General features: G+C 36.9%; 1 protein-coding gene across 1 annotated transcript in view; it reads right to left on the minus strand.

Annotated features, from left to right (window-relative positions):
• PTEN (phosphatase and tensin homolog) overlaps window positions 1–15,905 on the minus strand; it is an 84,782-nt gene that overhangs the window by 29,414 nt on the left and 39,463 nt on the right. The window contains exons 3-4 of the mRNA XM_058671166.1: window positions 7,464–7,508; window positions 1,976–2,019 (exon numbers count right to left, since the gene is read on the minus strand). Coding sequence (XP_058527149.1) covers window positions 1,976–2,019; window positions 7,464–7,508 — 89 coding nt within the window. The remainder of the gene's footprint in view (window positions 1–1,975; window positions 2,020–7,463; window positions 7,509–15,905) is intronic.

Consider the following 15,905-nt stretch of genomic DNA (forward strand, 5'->3'; position numbering starts at 1 on the left):
GTGTTTTTCACATGACTTAAAAAGCATTTACTTACAAAGAGTACAGAATTGTAGTAAAGTTGATCAAATGAGGTTTTCAGACCTTTTTACATGAATTATTAAGAATTTAAGATTCTCCTATTCCCTATAGTCAGAGTTGAGGTTTTTTAAAAATTATTCCAGAAATAGAATTTTAGATACATCACTTTTTTTTTAAGATTTATATTATTTTTATTGGAAAGTCAGATAACACAAAGAGGAGGAGAGACAGAGAGAAACATCTTCCGTCCGATGATTCACTCCCAAAGTGACTGCAACAGCAGGTGCTGCGCTGATCCGAAGCCAGGAGGCCAGATCCTCTTCCAGGTCTCCCATGTCGGTGCAGGGTCCCAAGGTCTTGGGCCGTGCTCAACTGCTTTCCCAGGTCACAAGCAGGGAACTGAATGGGAAGTAGGGCTGCCGGGATTAGAACCAGTGCCCATATGGGATCCCAGTGCTTTCAAGGCAAGAACTTTAGTCGCTAGGCCACCCAGTGCAGGCCCCGGTCTCCCAAGGATTAACTCCACAGCTTAGCTTGTTTCTCAGAGCATAACAGGATTGGTAATTTTGGCCTGATACATCTAGCCACTGGCTTAACCGCAAGTTCCTGCTTCCTATTTGTCAAGTTATCTGCCAAGGGATTGGATAAAACTCAAGGGATTTAGGGTGGCCACTAGAGGATTGGATAAACACTGGGAGGAACTCAAGGGATTTAGGGTGGCCACTACTGGGAGGAACTCGAGGATTTAGGGTGGTCCCTTGAGGACTGGATAAACACTGGGAGGAGCTAGGGAGAGTATAAAAGAAAGCCTGGAGGTGCAATAAAGATCAATCTGTCATCGATCGGCATTCGGTGTACTGCATGTTGCCTTGTGTTGTCTCTCTGCATTGTCTTTGTTGTAACCCTAGTCCCTCCGCTCGGCTCGGGGTACATGGCGACGTGGGCGTTGCCAACAACCCAGCACCAGGCCCCATGGATACATCACTATTACATCTTACCTTCTTAGTATGTACCTTGGATCCAGCTTATTAAAGGTCTTAAAAATCCTACCCATTGTTTGCATCATCTATGTCACCAGTGTGACACAGGATGCAATCTATCATTACGTCCTTTGCTATGATGGGAGAGTTCTTGTGGTAGGCAATAACTACTGTTACAAAGAGTCAGGAGAGTTTTCACTCAATCATCTGTAATATCAATCCATCGTCACTTTTGCAGGGGCCCAAAAACATTCAGAACAATTTGCTAAAACTAGATAAACCTTAACTATCGCATGCTTTGCCTAGGAAGCAGTAGCCTAAGCTCAACAACAGCAATAACAAAGATTCTTGCTGAATCTCTTATTGGTTCTCTGTCAAGGTGCCTCAAGGGTCTAAAAGTCCATTCTGGAGCCCTCAGCAGCAGTCAATGCCAAGTATGTATATCAACCTGTACCTCATGTCACTCACTATTTTTTGAACTGCCCTTGTCTGCCATGCTTCTCATGGTTTTACCTTAATCATTGTTTAAGGAATACATGAGGAAGTTCCCGTAGGTTCTAGAAAAGAATTTACCAGTGTGCAGAGTAGAATTCATTTAAAACAGTTTCAGCAGACTCCATTTTCCCATAATGTTATATCTGTACCAGCTTTTAAGTCATTCCAATATAGAAGTGTTAAGTAGAATTACTTTCTATCCTCACTGTCACACAAAATCTCCCAAATAGAAAATCCCTCTTTATTATAATGGTCTAGAATTTCTACTTCTTAAAAATATCCTGTACTTCAACCTGCCTGATAGTAGTGATAGTAGATTCATGGACACTTACTTCCTAAAGCACAACAACAAAATAATTTTTTCAAACTGTTTAAGACAATCCTTATCACAGATATTTGCCTCATTAATAAATTGAATGATTCATTAAATAGGCTAACCATTTTAAGTTATAAAACATCTAACCATTTACATAATACCTACCTCTGCAGTTAAATTTGGCGGTGTCATAATGCCTTTCAGCACATCTACAAGAAAAGTTTAAATATGACATTACCATTTTGTATTTAGAATAAAAAGTATTAATGTCAACAAAATTTACTGAACCTTTATAATGTACCAGGTATTTTTGCAAGGTGTTTTGTTTTCACTTCATTTAATCCCAACAATTTTGTTGTAGGTATTGTTACTATTCCTATTTTATAATTAAGAAAGGTGACAGTTAAACAGTTACATGTATGCTATCAGACCATACACATTTCATTTAAAATGTTGTGATATTACTAACAAACATCACTGCAAATTCATCTGCATGTTTACATTTCAACTTTTTCTATGGAATTTTGTATGCTAATGAAATATTACCTTTGCACAAGTACTCAAATAATAGACCAGGTTTGACATTATATCAACCTCACAATGGAGCACATCCAATTCTCCAACCATTACTAAAAAAATGTTAAAAACAGTAAGAATACAAGGGAAAAGAACAGCATAGAAGAATGGAATGATATTAATCTACTTGGAAACAATGTTTTCCAGATCTTGTAAAAACAAACTTATCTCTCTTTTGAGAAGCCAATGTTCATCTTTTTAAATAATCTCTCAGGTTAAAAAAATTTTTAAACAGCCCAAAATAATAAAGGAATAAATAGAATCAATATAAACTTTAAAAATGCTGATAGCATTACAAGAGAATGTTAATATATGTATTTGCCTTTTTAACAGTAGAGGTATTTGTCATTGTGTTCTGATTTACTTGTCACAAACAGGCCATGATTAAAGTAAATCATGAATAGGTTCTGAAAGGGATACCATGTCAAATGTAGTCAGCTCAATCCTGGTAAACCCAACTATTATCCAAGCTAATCTTCAGAAAATTATTTTAAATAAAAACTTAAGTATTTGGCTCATTGCTCTTTAACCTGTAATTCTAAAATTCCCAAGAATCAAAACAACTAACACTATACGTTTATGGCAAAATGAGTTGAATCAAGATTATGAGATTGTATGTAGTCTTTAATCAACACACTTAGGAGTCAAATATTTGCAAACTAAGAAAGTGAGTACCCAAACACTATCAGACCCAAGTGTGTCCAGTATTTGAATGTGGGCCTGTATTATGGTTAGAGATCCTGCAAACATTTATATATAGTTCCTTTACTCTGAAGTTTCAAAATAAGATTCACAAAGGTGGGAACTAATTACAAACAAACTGCAACTCATTGAGATCTAATTGGCGAGACCTGAAATAAATCAACTTTCACAATTATCACTCCAAAACAAATACATTTTTTTCCTCTTTGGTGAAGTCTATTATTACACTGAGTTTTGCTAGAAAAAAATTTTACTTAGCAATGACAAATGCACAAATATGCATCTTGGCTAAGTAATTTCATACTCACTAATATGAAAAACTGACCAAGAAACTAGTAGCTTAATTACCTTTTCCAATAGATTAAAGAGGAAATATGACGAATAATGAAGAATGCAAACAGAGTACAGATAAGGGGGTGGCAGGAATAAAGGACTATGAAATAATGCTAAGAACCTGTTTTCAACACAGCTCAAGAGAAAATAAACATAGCTTTGTAGCTTCATTTTTTCTGAACTTTCTATACTTTCTCAGGATTTCAAGAGACTTGGTTTAAAATAGCCTTCATAAAATAATTCTCACAAATTACAAGATGAATATAAAGAGAGGAAAGTGGACATGAAAGTCAATAATATCTCCCAGGCTTTTAATTGATCGGGATGATATTCTGCCAGCTCTACCTTCATACCAGAGGTGGTCTTCCCAAGAAACCAATGAATTTATCTGGACAATTAGATGCTGGACTCTTTGCTTGGTACATGCTGGCAATGAAAGGCACGGGAGCCTAGGCTGGAATTGGTAGTGAGCAGAGTACTCAAGGAAGGGGCTGGTATGTCCAGCAGGTAAAACTATTTTGAAAATCTTCTCAGATGAATGCCATTCCTACAAAACTTAGCTTCCTTTTAATTTTTTTCATGGTATATATGAAATACACTTCTCAATAAACCAAAATGAAAGAAACACATATGGCAAATAGGATTTTTAACTGTTTAACATTTAGATTAACTCAAAATATATCTCTTTGATCATTACTGCAAGTGGCTTATATGAAACAAGATAAATGAAGAAGCATTGAGACAGAGTTCTTATGAAGCAGCAGACAGAACCTCAGGGGCACAGGAAAAGCTTCCAGAGTAGTGAGGAGATTTGGCACACAATTATTTCTTCAGTGAAGGCATTGAAGAAAATTTAATACATAAGATGAACAACAAAATGCTGATCATAAAGTGATGGAGTATGTCAAGCAGAAAATGCAGTGAAATACAATAAACAGTTAAATAGTTTCCAGTTAACACTTAAGTTCCTCAAAAGGCAAAAACTAACACAATCTTTGTTTCTTGACTTCCCTTCTTCCCCATTCCTACAAGAATATATATTATGCTGCAGAATAAACAAAATCATTTGCACAAAATGATTAATATAACAAAGTACTGATATGCCTGGATGCAGTTAACTAATTGTAACCTTCCCTAAAATAACCTTCTTAATATCTGAAGAAGCTATAAACAGATGTAGTTAATTATTAGCAAGTCAACATGGATTTTTTTCCCATATAAATATATCAAAATTGCTATAAAATGTTTAATACCAATATGGACATGTTTGGACTATTTTAAGATCTTCACATTTATATGTTTGCAAAAACATATGTATCACATGTAACTTCTATCCTAAAAATAAGACATAAAATACACACAAGCGATGCTTGCTGGGCTCACCCAGAACCACATATTTAAGTAGGGTAGAAAGAAAGGAAGATTGTAAAGTGATATTAGAAATCAAAATGTTGTACAACATAATTCCAGAAACTGCTGAAGTGAAAAAGTTTGGGAGGTTGAAAGAAATGAACATAAAACATAAAGGGAATGCTGGCATAAAGAGTGGGTGATCTGCCACCATATGTACCTGGATGACCTTGATCAACTCACTTAACTTCTCTAGGCCTCAGATTCCCCATCTGTAAAATGAGAAGTTTGAACTAAATGATCTCCTCCTCCAGGAATTTTCCAGTCCTGAAAGTCTATGAGTCCATGTGGGGATGGGAATTAAAATACAGTTTAAAAGTTATTTTCCCTCCCCCCCAAAAAAGTTACTCTCAACTAATAAAGAGATGTACATCAACCTGGGAGTCCAATGTTTCAAAACACAAAAACAGACAGCAATGTTCCCGGGCTACCCCCTAATGACAACTTTAACCATAACAATATAAATGACTTACAATACTGCTAGAACAAGCCTAAGAGCCAAGTTTTGGAAGCAGGAAGCCACTACATACAGGAATGAAAAGAATTTCCTTCCCTTTCTTTGGACATGTAAAAGTGGAATGAAACTCTGACAAAGGCAGAATTTGTTTGTAGTGTCTCTCAGTCTCCTTTGTGCAACTCTGAATCTCCTATCCTGAGAGTGGAAGCCTGAAAAATCTTTAATTTAATGGAGCTAAAGTTTGCTTAATGGATTTCAACTTTTGATAGTTTTGGACTTTGGTCTTTAATTTCAGAATCCCATTGTTCAAAAAGCTCAAAGCTTTGCAGTTACTATTTTCTTCCAAAGATTCATTGTTGCATTGTTTTACCTCATCACTACATTTTCAACAATGCAGATCACTTAAGAGAAGCAGTTAAAGAAAAAAGGAAGGCCCCTAAAAGCACACATCACTGAAACTCAAACACCTTTCGCTTTCTTTTTATCTCGTTACCCATTATCGAAGCAACACCCCTCACTCAACACAATCTGCTCATGATGAATTTCCTGCCATATTTCTTAATATTAGTATACAAACATACTGCTTACTTGCTACTCTTTCCATCTGGTACAGGTCATTTCCTCTCCTTGGAGGTCTACAGTCAACCTTCATTCACTCTTATCCGTCTCCTGCTTCTACTCTAGACACCATCCCATCAAAATTTTTGGAGGCCTCCCTATTGGTTCAGTCATTATTTCCACTGTCCTTTTCATCATTCTCTCCTACGCAGGGGCTGCTTTTATATTATTTTGTATTATAAGACCATAAACTACTCTAGGACTAGAATTGTCTTTTTCAACACTGTGCCTCCCTTCTACAGAATGAGCTAAATACAGAACAAATGTTCTTCCTCAAATCTGAGGAATCCACAAAAGCTCACTAGAAGTACTCTACACATTCCGGAGGTATTATTAGAAGAGAGATATCATTAAAGGTTTAAAAACAACACTCTTCAAGCCAAGAAAGCAGAGGTAATCTTTCATCCTTTTTGGTAGAAACTTAAATGCCCACTGGGGGAAAAAGAAAATTTTGCTTTTTTAACATTTGATGAAAAATTCTAAGAGTGAATTAGCAGGCTCAGTGCGGTACCCTAGTGGTTAAAAGTCCTCACTTTGCATGCGCCGGAATCTCATATGGGCACTGGTTCATGTCCTAGCTGCTCCATTTCCCAACCAGCTTCTCTGACAGTGGCCTGGGAAAGGAGGGGAGGATGGCCCAAAGCCTTGGGACCCTGCACCTGCATGGGAGACCCAGAAGAAGCTCCTAGCTGCTGGTTCCTGGCTTTGGATCGGCTCAGCTCTGGCCATGATGGGAACTAGGAGAGCGAACCAGAAGATCTTTCTGTCTTTCCTTCACTCTGTAAATTGACTTTCCAATAAAAATAAATCAGTGTTTTTTTTTTTAAAAAAATAAGAGTCAATTAGTACATGTAATTTCCCACAGAAAAGTTTTACTGTTGTGTAATTTATAGATGCCTCCTGGGAAAAGCACCTATTTCATGTACCATTTTTTAAAAATTAGAATATGGTCAATCTTTGGGGGATGGAAAAACAGCTTTCAAGTGTAAAAATGGTAAAGTATTTCCTTTCTTTTTCTCTTTTTAATATCTCTAATCAAAGTCAAAAGAAAAAAAAAACCAGAAAGTTAAGGGTCAACTACCTCTAACAGACGAGCAATTGTCAAAGCCCTGCTCCAAATAAGAGAAAATCCAATTCAGTATTTTTGAGAACCTATTTTTATACATAGTTAGAAAATACCTATTGCTGATGACCCTAGAGACAGAAAATAAACAAAATTATATCCACACTGTATAATACCTCCATGGAAGATGTCATTAACGCTGTTTTAACAGAAGTTCTGCAATGAATTACACTTCACATTACTACACAATTACCAGCTCAAAGATAGGCTAAAGGCCAAGTCATCTGAAGCAGATTAAGTAACATGAGACTATGCCAACATTGTTTTACCTCATCACTAGGCTTTCTAAATGACCAAATGCTTTCACGTAGACTTCTTGCACTAACAGTTTAAGAAATATAATTTTCTTAAAACACATCTTACTCTTACAAGGAAATAACTTTTACTTAATAATTAGATGATTTGCAAACATACAAAGAGGAAAATATACTTACAGATTGTATATCTTGTAATGGTTTTTATGCTTTGAATCCAAAAACCTTAAAACAAAACAAACAAAAAGCCACCATTAACAAAAATCAGCTAACACTTGAAACTACATTAATATATCAAGGAAAACCAAGATCCTATTTTTCCTGATTTCAAATGCCATGTTGAGTAAAAAATAAGTAACCCACATGAGTCTTTCCTCAATGGATATAAAGTAGTACTTACGTCATTCTTAAGCAATTACTGCATTATAGATTTATACAACGCCAGAGCTTTTCACAGACTGAACATGTTCATAATTTTGTCTTCAGCCTAATAATGATGAGACTGAGTATTCAGAAATAACATCTTTAAAAACCAAGATTAGCATTTAGCATTTATTCACCTGGCTTATACAGTGTTTGCAACAAAGTTACATGCAACCAAGACTTTTTGAAAAACAAAACCTAAAAAACATCAAATAGAATTTATCAGAATAAGAAGTCAAATGGAAAACAGGAGACTGAAAAAAAGACAGGGTCCAGAGAGTTGAATACATGATTTTGTGTTCAAACATAAAGCAAAATAAAACAGTCAGAAGGGACAATAAAATATTCCAAAGTAAAAGATGTTTTTAAACTGAAAGACTACATTAGTCAGCAAACTAATGGAAACAGGCCCAAATAGAAACATTCAAAATTTCTGAATACCAAGGAGACAGACAGGAAACTTAAAGCTACCTGAGGAAAAAAAAAAAAACAACACACATTTTATAAAAAAGTCTAAAAACAAAACATTATTACCCCTTTTAAAGGCAACACCAGTCTCTAAGAACAACTGGGCGAAACTGTTCTTAGGTTTTGAAGGAAACAATTTCCTGTCTAAAATTCTATACCAAGACATTCTATAAATCCAGTGAGAATATACAATAAAGGCATTTCAAAATCTCCAATAATTTGCTTCCTATACACTTTCTCTAGAAATTACTAAGAGATGTGTTCCACCAAAACAAAAATAAAAGTACAAGAAACAAGCTGGTAAATGGCAGGAACTGAAGAATCCAACTCAGCGGAAAAGCAGAGAATCCTCGTTAATGATAGTGAAGGGGTATCTCAAGCTGACTGCCACAAAGCAAGTTTACAGAGTAACTAATTGAGGTTACTGCGCATCAGAAGGTTTTTGAAGCTGTGCTCAGTATGTTAAGAAATTTATAGTTAGGAGCATGTTTATGAACACATTAAAATTGAGAACACAAAAAGCTAAAAGTGACATGAAAGACACAAATCCAGCAAGAACAGGAAAAGCAGAGTTACAACATTCTGTAATACTTAACTATAGATTACAATTATCTGGTTATAATCACATAAAAACTCAATATTGTTATAACCAAATTTACTGGAAGTAAGAATAGCGCAGGAAGGGTGTGTGTGTGTGTGTGTGTGTGTGTAGAAAAGAGTCCATGAGTCCATGAACTTGTGTGTGTAGAAAGAGTCCATGCACTTGTGTGTGTGAGTGAGTGTTGTGGTGACTGTAGAGAAAGAGTCCATGAACTTAAAAAAGACCATGCTACACAGTGGTACTAGCAGTACCTCTGTGTCAGTGATAGAAATGATAGCACTTTACATCGTGTAGGCCATGATCCTTAAGAAAAAAGGAAACATGAGGTGGTCTCTTATAAATGTGAACCTAGAGGCTCTTTTCTGACACAGAAAAGGAAACAGAACTGAACTTCAACAAAGATTTTCAATGAAGTTAAGAGCAGATCTGAATTCTGGGTTGCAAGGCAGCTGCTACTCTTGAAGCATGTAGGGAAGAAGGGATGAACAGGAATGCGGATCAAAGTTGTTTGATGGACTTCACTTGGCCTGAATATGTTCTAAGCCTGACAGTTATCACATCTACCGTTAATTTAAATGGAACCTGGCACTTGATGAAAATAACAATCCATGTTCCTTATAACAATTCAACACACAGTAAAATTATTAGACAAAGCAGAAAAGCATGACTCATAACCAAGGAAAAGGAAAGAGAAAAAAAAAGAAAAATGAAAAAGCAAACAATAAACAGATTCCAAGATGACTCAGATTCAGACTTAACACACAATGGCTTTAAAGCAGCTATTATCAATATTTACAGGGTGTAAAGAAAAATGGTATCATGAGTGAAAAGCTGGAAAGTTTCAACAAGAAACAGAAAATAAGGAAAACAGAAATTCTAGACTTTAAAAGCACAGAAAAATCTACTGGATATTCTCAACAGAAAACAGCAAATTACAGAGGAAAAGTATGGTAGATTTTATTCACCAAAAATTTGTGTAGGCATGTGCAGCGTGACAAGCAGTATAACAGACAGGGTTTTTAAACAAAAACAACACACACACTCCAGCTACTGAAAACCACAATCAAGAATGTTCTTGCCAACTTGAGAAATCAAATGGAGAACCAACCTTCATTTTAAGGTATCTCATGTATAAAACAGCCAAGTACTGGGCAGTTCCCACTAATCATAAAGATGCGAAAAAAAGAAAAATTAGCATCTAAAAAAGCAAAATAATTACATGTTTGCTACAACTTTCAGTAACTAATTTGTTATTGGGTAATCATATGTATTTCCCCTGCTGTATTTATGTTTAATCAACATTTGCTCTTAAAACTTACTGTAACTACAGCTGCTGCCACTGTTAATACTTAACTGGGGTTTTTGAAAACATAATGGAGCTCCAAACATTTTAATGCTTAAGTCCTGTCTCGTGACCAGTTACAGATCATTTAAATTCTGAGCTAGATATACATTCAATTCAAGAAAAGCGGCACTATCTGGGTGAACATGTACGTACAACTCATACCTGCATAGTACCGCTTTCTATTACATTACCTCATGTTACACAGAAAAATGAAATCAACAGCTTTTTATACAATTCCACTGAGAAATAAGGACTCCCTGTATTCAAAACAAAATTCTATTGTCTTTTAATAAGTATAAAAATGAAGGGAAATGGAAATATGGAGGAAGTGACCTAATAAACAGCCAAACATTTCTCTAAAGAAGTCTCATTTTGTGCATTTCTCAAAGGGCATGAGAATTCCAGTGGATCCGTATCTTGCCAACCCTTGTTAACCCTTCAAGATTTAGCCATTCTAGTAAACATAAATAGCATCTCACAGTTTTAAATTCCCCTTGTTGGATGATTTTTAAGTATCTTTTCATATATTCACTGAGTATATATCTTCGTTTGTGATGTTTCTATTTATGCACTTTTCTTAGGGGGTTATTTTGTGACTACGAAGTTGTAATGTCATCTTTACACACTACAGAGTCAAGTAAGACATCTGTTATGAATATTTCCTACAACATTGTGCTTGCTTTTTCTTAATTGTATCTTTCAAACAACCAACATTTTTAATGCTGATGAAACCCAATTTGTCCATTCTTACATGGTTAATTTTATATATACTAAAAAACCCCTTAACCACACACAAAGATTTTGCTCCTATCTTTATTTCTAAGACTTACACCTTTAGATCTACCTTTTTAGACCTCCAACAACTTTTTGTTTGTTTCTTCACGATTATTTCATTTTTCTTGGTAAGGCAGATTCACAGAAACAGGAAAACTCTCTCCAAATGACCACATCAGTTGGAGTTCGGTCAATACAAAGCCAGGAGCCAGGAGCCAGGAGCTTCTTCCAGGTTCTCTAGCTGGGTGCAGATGCCACGGGTTTGGCCCATCCTCCCCTGCCTTTCCAGGCCATAAGCAGGGAGTTCAATGGGAAGCAGAGCAGCCAGGAAGCAAACCCAAGCCAGCATGGGATGTTTGCACTTGCAGGCGGGGAATTAGCCAATTGAGCCATCCCACCAGTCTCATATAATGACTTATTTTTTAGGCCTATAATTGACTTTATTTTAGTTTGTATATGACAAGAAATATTATTCAAGGTTCATTTCATGTTGTTCCCGTATCACCTGCCTAAAAACTAATCTTCCCTACAAAATAATCCCAACAAAATCTTTATTAAAAAATAGATTTGTTTTTCTGACATTTCTACTCTGTTCTACCATCAATGGTATATAACCCAACAGTTTTACCCTTTAGTATTTAACCAATAAAAATTAACATACTTGTCCATAAAAGTCTCATACATTCAAAACAAAATATTCTGCAATATTCATAGCAGACATAAATGGGTGTGCACTATCACATAGCAGGTTAAAATCCCCTCGGGACACCTGCATCTGATACAGCAGTGCCTGGTTTGAGTGCCAGTCACTTAGCTGATCCAATCCAACTGCTGAAACATTTCAGAAGCTGTGGATAATGGTTCAAATGCTTGGGTCCCTCCCTGCCACACACAAAGAAATCTGGACGACATTCCTGGCTCCTGGCTTTGGTCTGAACAAGACTGGTTGCTGTGGGCATCTGGGGAACGAACCAGTTAATGGAGGATCTCAGGCCCTCTCTCTGTCACTCTGACCTTCAAATAAATTAACCTTAAAAAAAAAAAACTAGATCTAAACTGTAATAATCCAAAAGTCCACCAGTGAATGGGAAAATGATGCCACTGTATACACACTACTACTCAGCAATAAAAACAACAGATCAATTATGGTCAAGCTTTCGTAGCTGTGAAGTCCAGATCTTTCAAAAGAAAATATTTTTGAAAAAAAAAAATCATATCCACAGAGCAGGCATTCAGCCTGCTGTGAGGCCTGGGCTGCACACTGGGGTTCCTGGTTTCAATGCTCAACTCCTGACTCCAGCTTCCCATTAATGCAGATCTTGGGAGGCAGCAGTAATGGCCCAATTAACCAAGTTTCTGCCATCCTTGTGGGAGACCAGGATTACATTCCCAGTTCTTTGTTCTTACAGTATTTGTTACAGGCATTTGGAATGAACCAATGGGAGCTCTGCCTTTCAAATGAATTAATAAAAGTTGCATTGGTAGTGAACATATTGCGTCATTTCCTCAAGACAGAACTACTTACACAGTATTTACATTGTAGTAGATACTGTAAATCTAAATAGATGATGTAAAGTGACTGGGAGGATAGAGGTAAAATTATATAAATATGCTACATGGTTTTATTTAAGAGACCCGAGCTGAACATTCATAGATGTTGGTATCTGCAAGGGGTCCTAACACCATTCCCCAAGAAACAGAAAGATTGCTATGATGATACGATCAACAACAGGAATACATTTCAAACCATAATGATAACAGAAACACACCAGACACACAAAAAAGAGACACAAAGCATAATGCTAACAGAAAGACAGCAGACACAAAAAAAATACTGGATTAACACATTTACTTAAGATTCTAGATTAGGCAAAAATAGAAATCAGATTAAAGACTGCTTGGGGCCAGATTGGGGCAAATGTGCATGAGGAAACTTTCTGTAATACAAATGTCCTAAATCTTGATTGCAATGGTATTTAAATGAGAGCCGTGTACATCTATTTCAAACTCACTGAACACTACACTTAAAATGGACACTTGTACATTTTATTGCATAGAAGTTAATGCAAAGTTTTCAAAGGTAATATGAATATTCTCTAATTTATAAATACCAATTTTTAAAATGCAGTTTGCTTTTGAAAAAAATCTCAAAGCTATTTTAATTAATACCAGAGGACAGCAATAAAAGGAACATAGCACCTTCAGAAGCAGAACTTCTTAGAATGAACAGAATAGCATGTCCAGAAAAGCAATGACGAACAGAACTTTCCTCACTAATGAAACTGTTCTATGCTCGGTCTACCCAGTAACCACTAGCCACATGTAGCTTCCCAGCACACTAGAAACACACTAGAACAAACGCCCCTAGTCAGGCAACAAAGTATATTCAGTGCACCATGGCTAAGTAAGACTCAGCCAGTGGCACCAGCATACCAATTCCAGTTTTGGCTGTTCCACTTAAGAGCCAGCTCCCTGTTTATTGTGTAGGAAAGCAGTGGAAGATGGCCCAAGTCCTTGGGACCCTGCACCCATATCAGAGACTGGCAAGAAACTTCTGGCAAGATCCTGGCTTCAGACTGGCTCAGCTTCAGCTGTTGAAGCCACTTGAGTGATCCATCAGGGGGAAGGCTCTTTAACTCTGTCATTAAAATAAAGTATTTTTTTTTAAAGATTTTATTATTATTGGAAAGCCGGATATACAGAGAGGAGGAGAGACAGAGAGGAAGATCTTCCATCCGATGTTTCACTCCCCAAGTGAGCCACAACGGGCCAGTACGCGCCGATCCCAAGCCGGGACCAGGAACCTCTTCAGGGTCTCCCACGCGGGTGCAGTGTCCCAAAGCTTTGGGCCGTCCTCAACTGCTTTCCCAGGCCACAAGCAGGGAGCTGGATGGGAAGTGGAGCTGCCGGGATTAGAACCGGCGCCCATATGGGATCCCGGGGCTTTCAAGGTGAGGACTTTAGCCGCTAGGCCACGCCGCCGGGCCCAAAATAAAGTATTTTTAAAAAGATACAAGCATATTCTCAGAATAAAGCACAAAACTGGAATAGAGGAAACATACTGTCAAAATACCTACTATTTTCAACTACGTGCAGTTTCTAACAAATTCATTATAAGCTTGATTAATTTGTTTTTAACATTAGAGTAATAAGAATAAAGAAAAAATACAACTCTGGACATTTTTCTAACTACAAATAAAGAACAAACTTGAGTGGAAATACCAGGAAACAAGGAAAAGTATTCATATAATTTTAGAGTTCACATTAGACAAGGAAGGAAATACTGGCATAGTTAGATATGATACCAATCAGTAAAACAGATTGCAAAAGCTTCATTTAAATAACAGGCTATAAATTCATGACTCAATCTAAAAGGAAAGTCTATGGAGAGGCTTTAAAAACTAAAATTCTGTAAAGAAGATTGCAAATAATTTTAGTTTAAAATAGGCAAAGGAAGAAAATAAAATTTTCAAAAAAGAAAAAATTTTCTAAAAACAAGCAACATAGTTGCAGGGAATCTGCCGCCAAATTTAGATGTACCTTTCAGGTTTAATATCACCAACTGCCCAAAATATGGGAGAAACATCATAGATGAATATGAAACAATACCACATACACAGACCATAAAAATAAAAGCAACAGGCTTGAGGTAGAAGTGAACATTCAGATCCGAAAGAACAATAACACAACTAAAATTCCACAAGTTATACAGCTACATATTGCTAAAGGGGGGGGGGGGGAATCAAGAACTAACTAAATTCCCTTTCCACATCCATCTTCTCTAAGAATATTCCTTGATGGGCCCGGCGGCGTGGCCTAGTGGCTAAAGTCCTCGCCTTGAACACCTCGGGATCCCATATGGGCGCCGGTTCTAATCCCGGCAGCTCCACTTCCCATCCAGCTCCCTGCTTGTGGCCTGGGCAAGCAGCTGAGGACGGCCCAATGCGTTGGGACACTGCACCCGCGTGGGAGACCCGGAAGAGATTCCAGGTTCCCGGCTTGGGATCGGCGCAGCATCGCCCCGTTGCAGTCACTTGGGGAGTGAAACATCGGATGGAAGATCTTCCTCTCTGTCTCTCCTCCTTTCTGTATATCTGGCTATAATAAAAAATGAATAAATCTTTAAAAAAAAAAAAAAGAATATTCCTTGATGACATCAAAACTTTTCCCCCTTTAGATTAAAAGGATTTTCTAGTTGCCACCTTAAACTTACTACTTCTTACTTCTTAATAGCTATCAACCAAAAAATTTTGAATCTGTGAAATTATAGATGAGATGCACAAGTCATAAATCAGCAATTCAAACTTGCAAAACAACATTAAGACACATACATGAAACTGTTTATTAGATTGCCTTCCATCTGGCACCCTGATTTTTTTTTTAATTTGTTATATTTTCATTTGAATGGCAAAGTTACAGAGAGGAAGACAGAAAGAGAAAATCTTTTATCTGCTTGCTCGATCCAAAGCCAGGACCCAAGAGTTTTTTCTGGCTCTCCCCAAAGGGTTCACAGATGCAAGGACCTAAGCCAGCCTCCATGGCTTCCCCAGGTCATAAGCAAGGAGCCAGATCAGAAGAAAAGCAGCTGGAACTTAAACCACTGCACATAAGGGATTGTTGGCCCCAGAATCCTGACTTCTTTGACAACATTTTCCTATAACTTGACTGAGAACTGATAAAACTGTACTTTTTTGTGTATTTCCTTGTTTATATTTCACAATTAGCTAGCACTGTAGAAAACAGGAGACTAATAGGTGAATAAACAATTTACTTTAAAAAAGACAGTACAGCACTTAAAGGGGCTGAGGTAGCAGCATTCTCTCAAAGAGCTCTGATATTACTTAGAGAAACATTCACTATGGCTGTCCCTCCCACTCCCTCTTCTCCCCAACACTTTCAAACCTACAGTTCGCACACTGTCTTAGAAGCCTAATACAATAGGAAGGTAGAAAAGAGCAAGAAAATAGCACTTTCCAAGGGGAAATGGGAGGCATTTTCTATAGAAACTCAG

This window comes from Ochotona princeps, chromosome 13 (genome assembly GCF_030435755.1).
Source record: "Ochotona princeps isolate mOchPri1 chromosome 13, mOchPri1.hap1, whole genome shotgun sequence".
Classification (NCBI taxonomy): Eukaryota; Metazoa; Chordata; class Mammalia; order Lagomorpha; family Ochotonidae; genus Ochotona; species Ochotona princeps.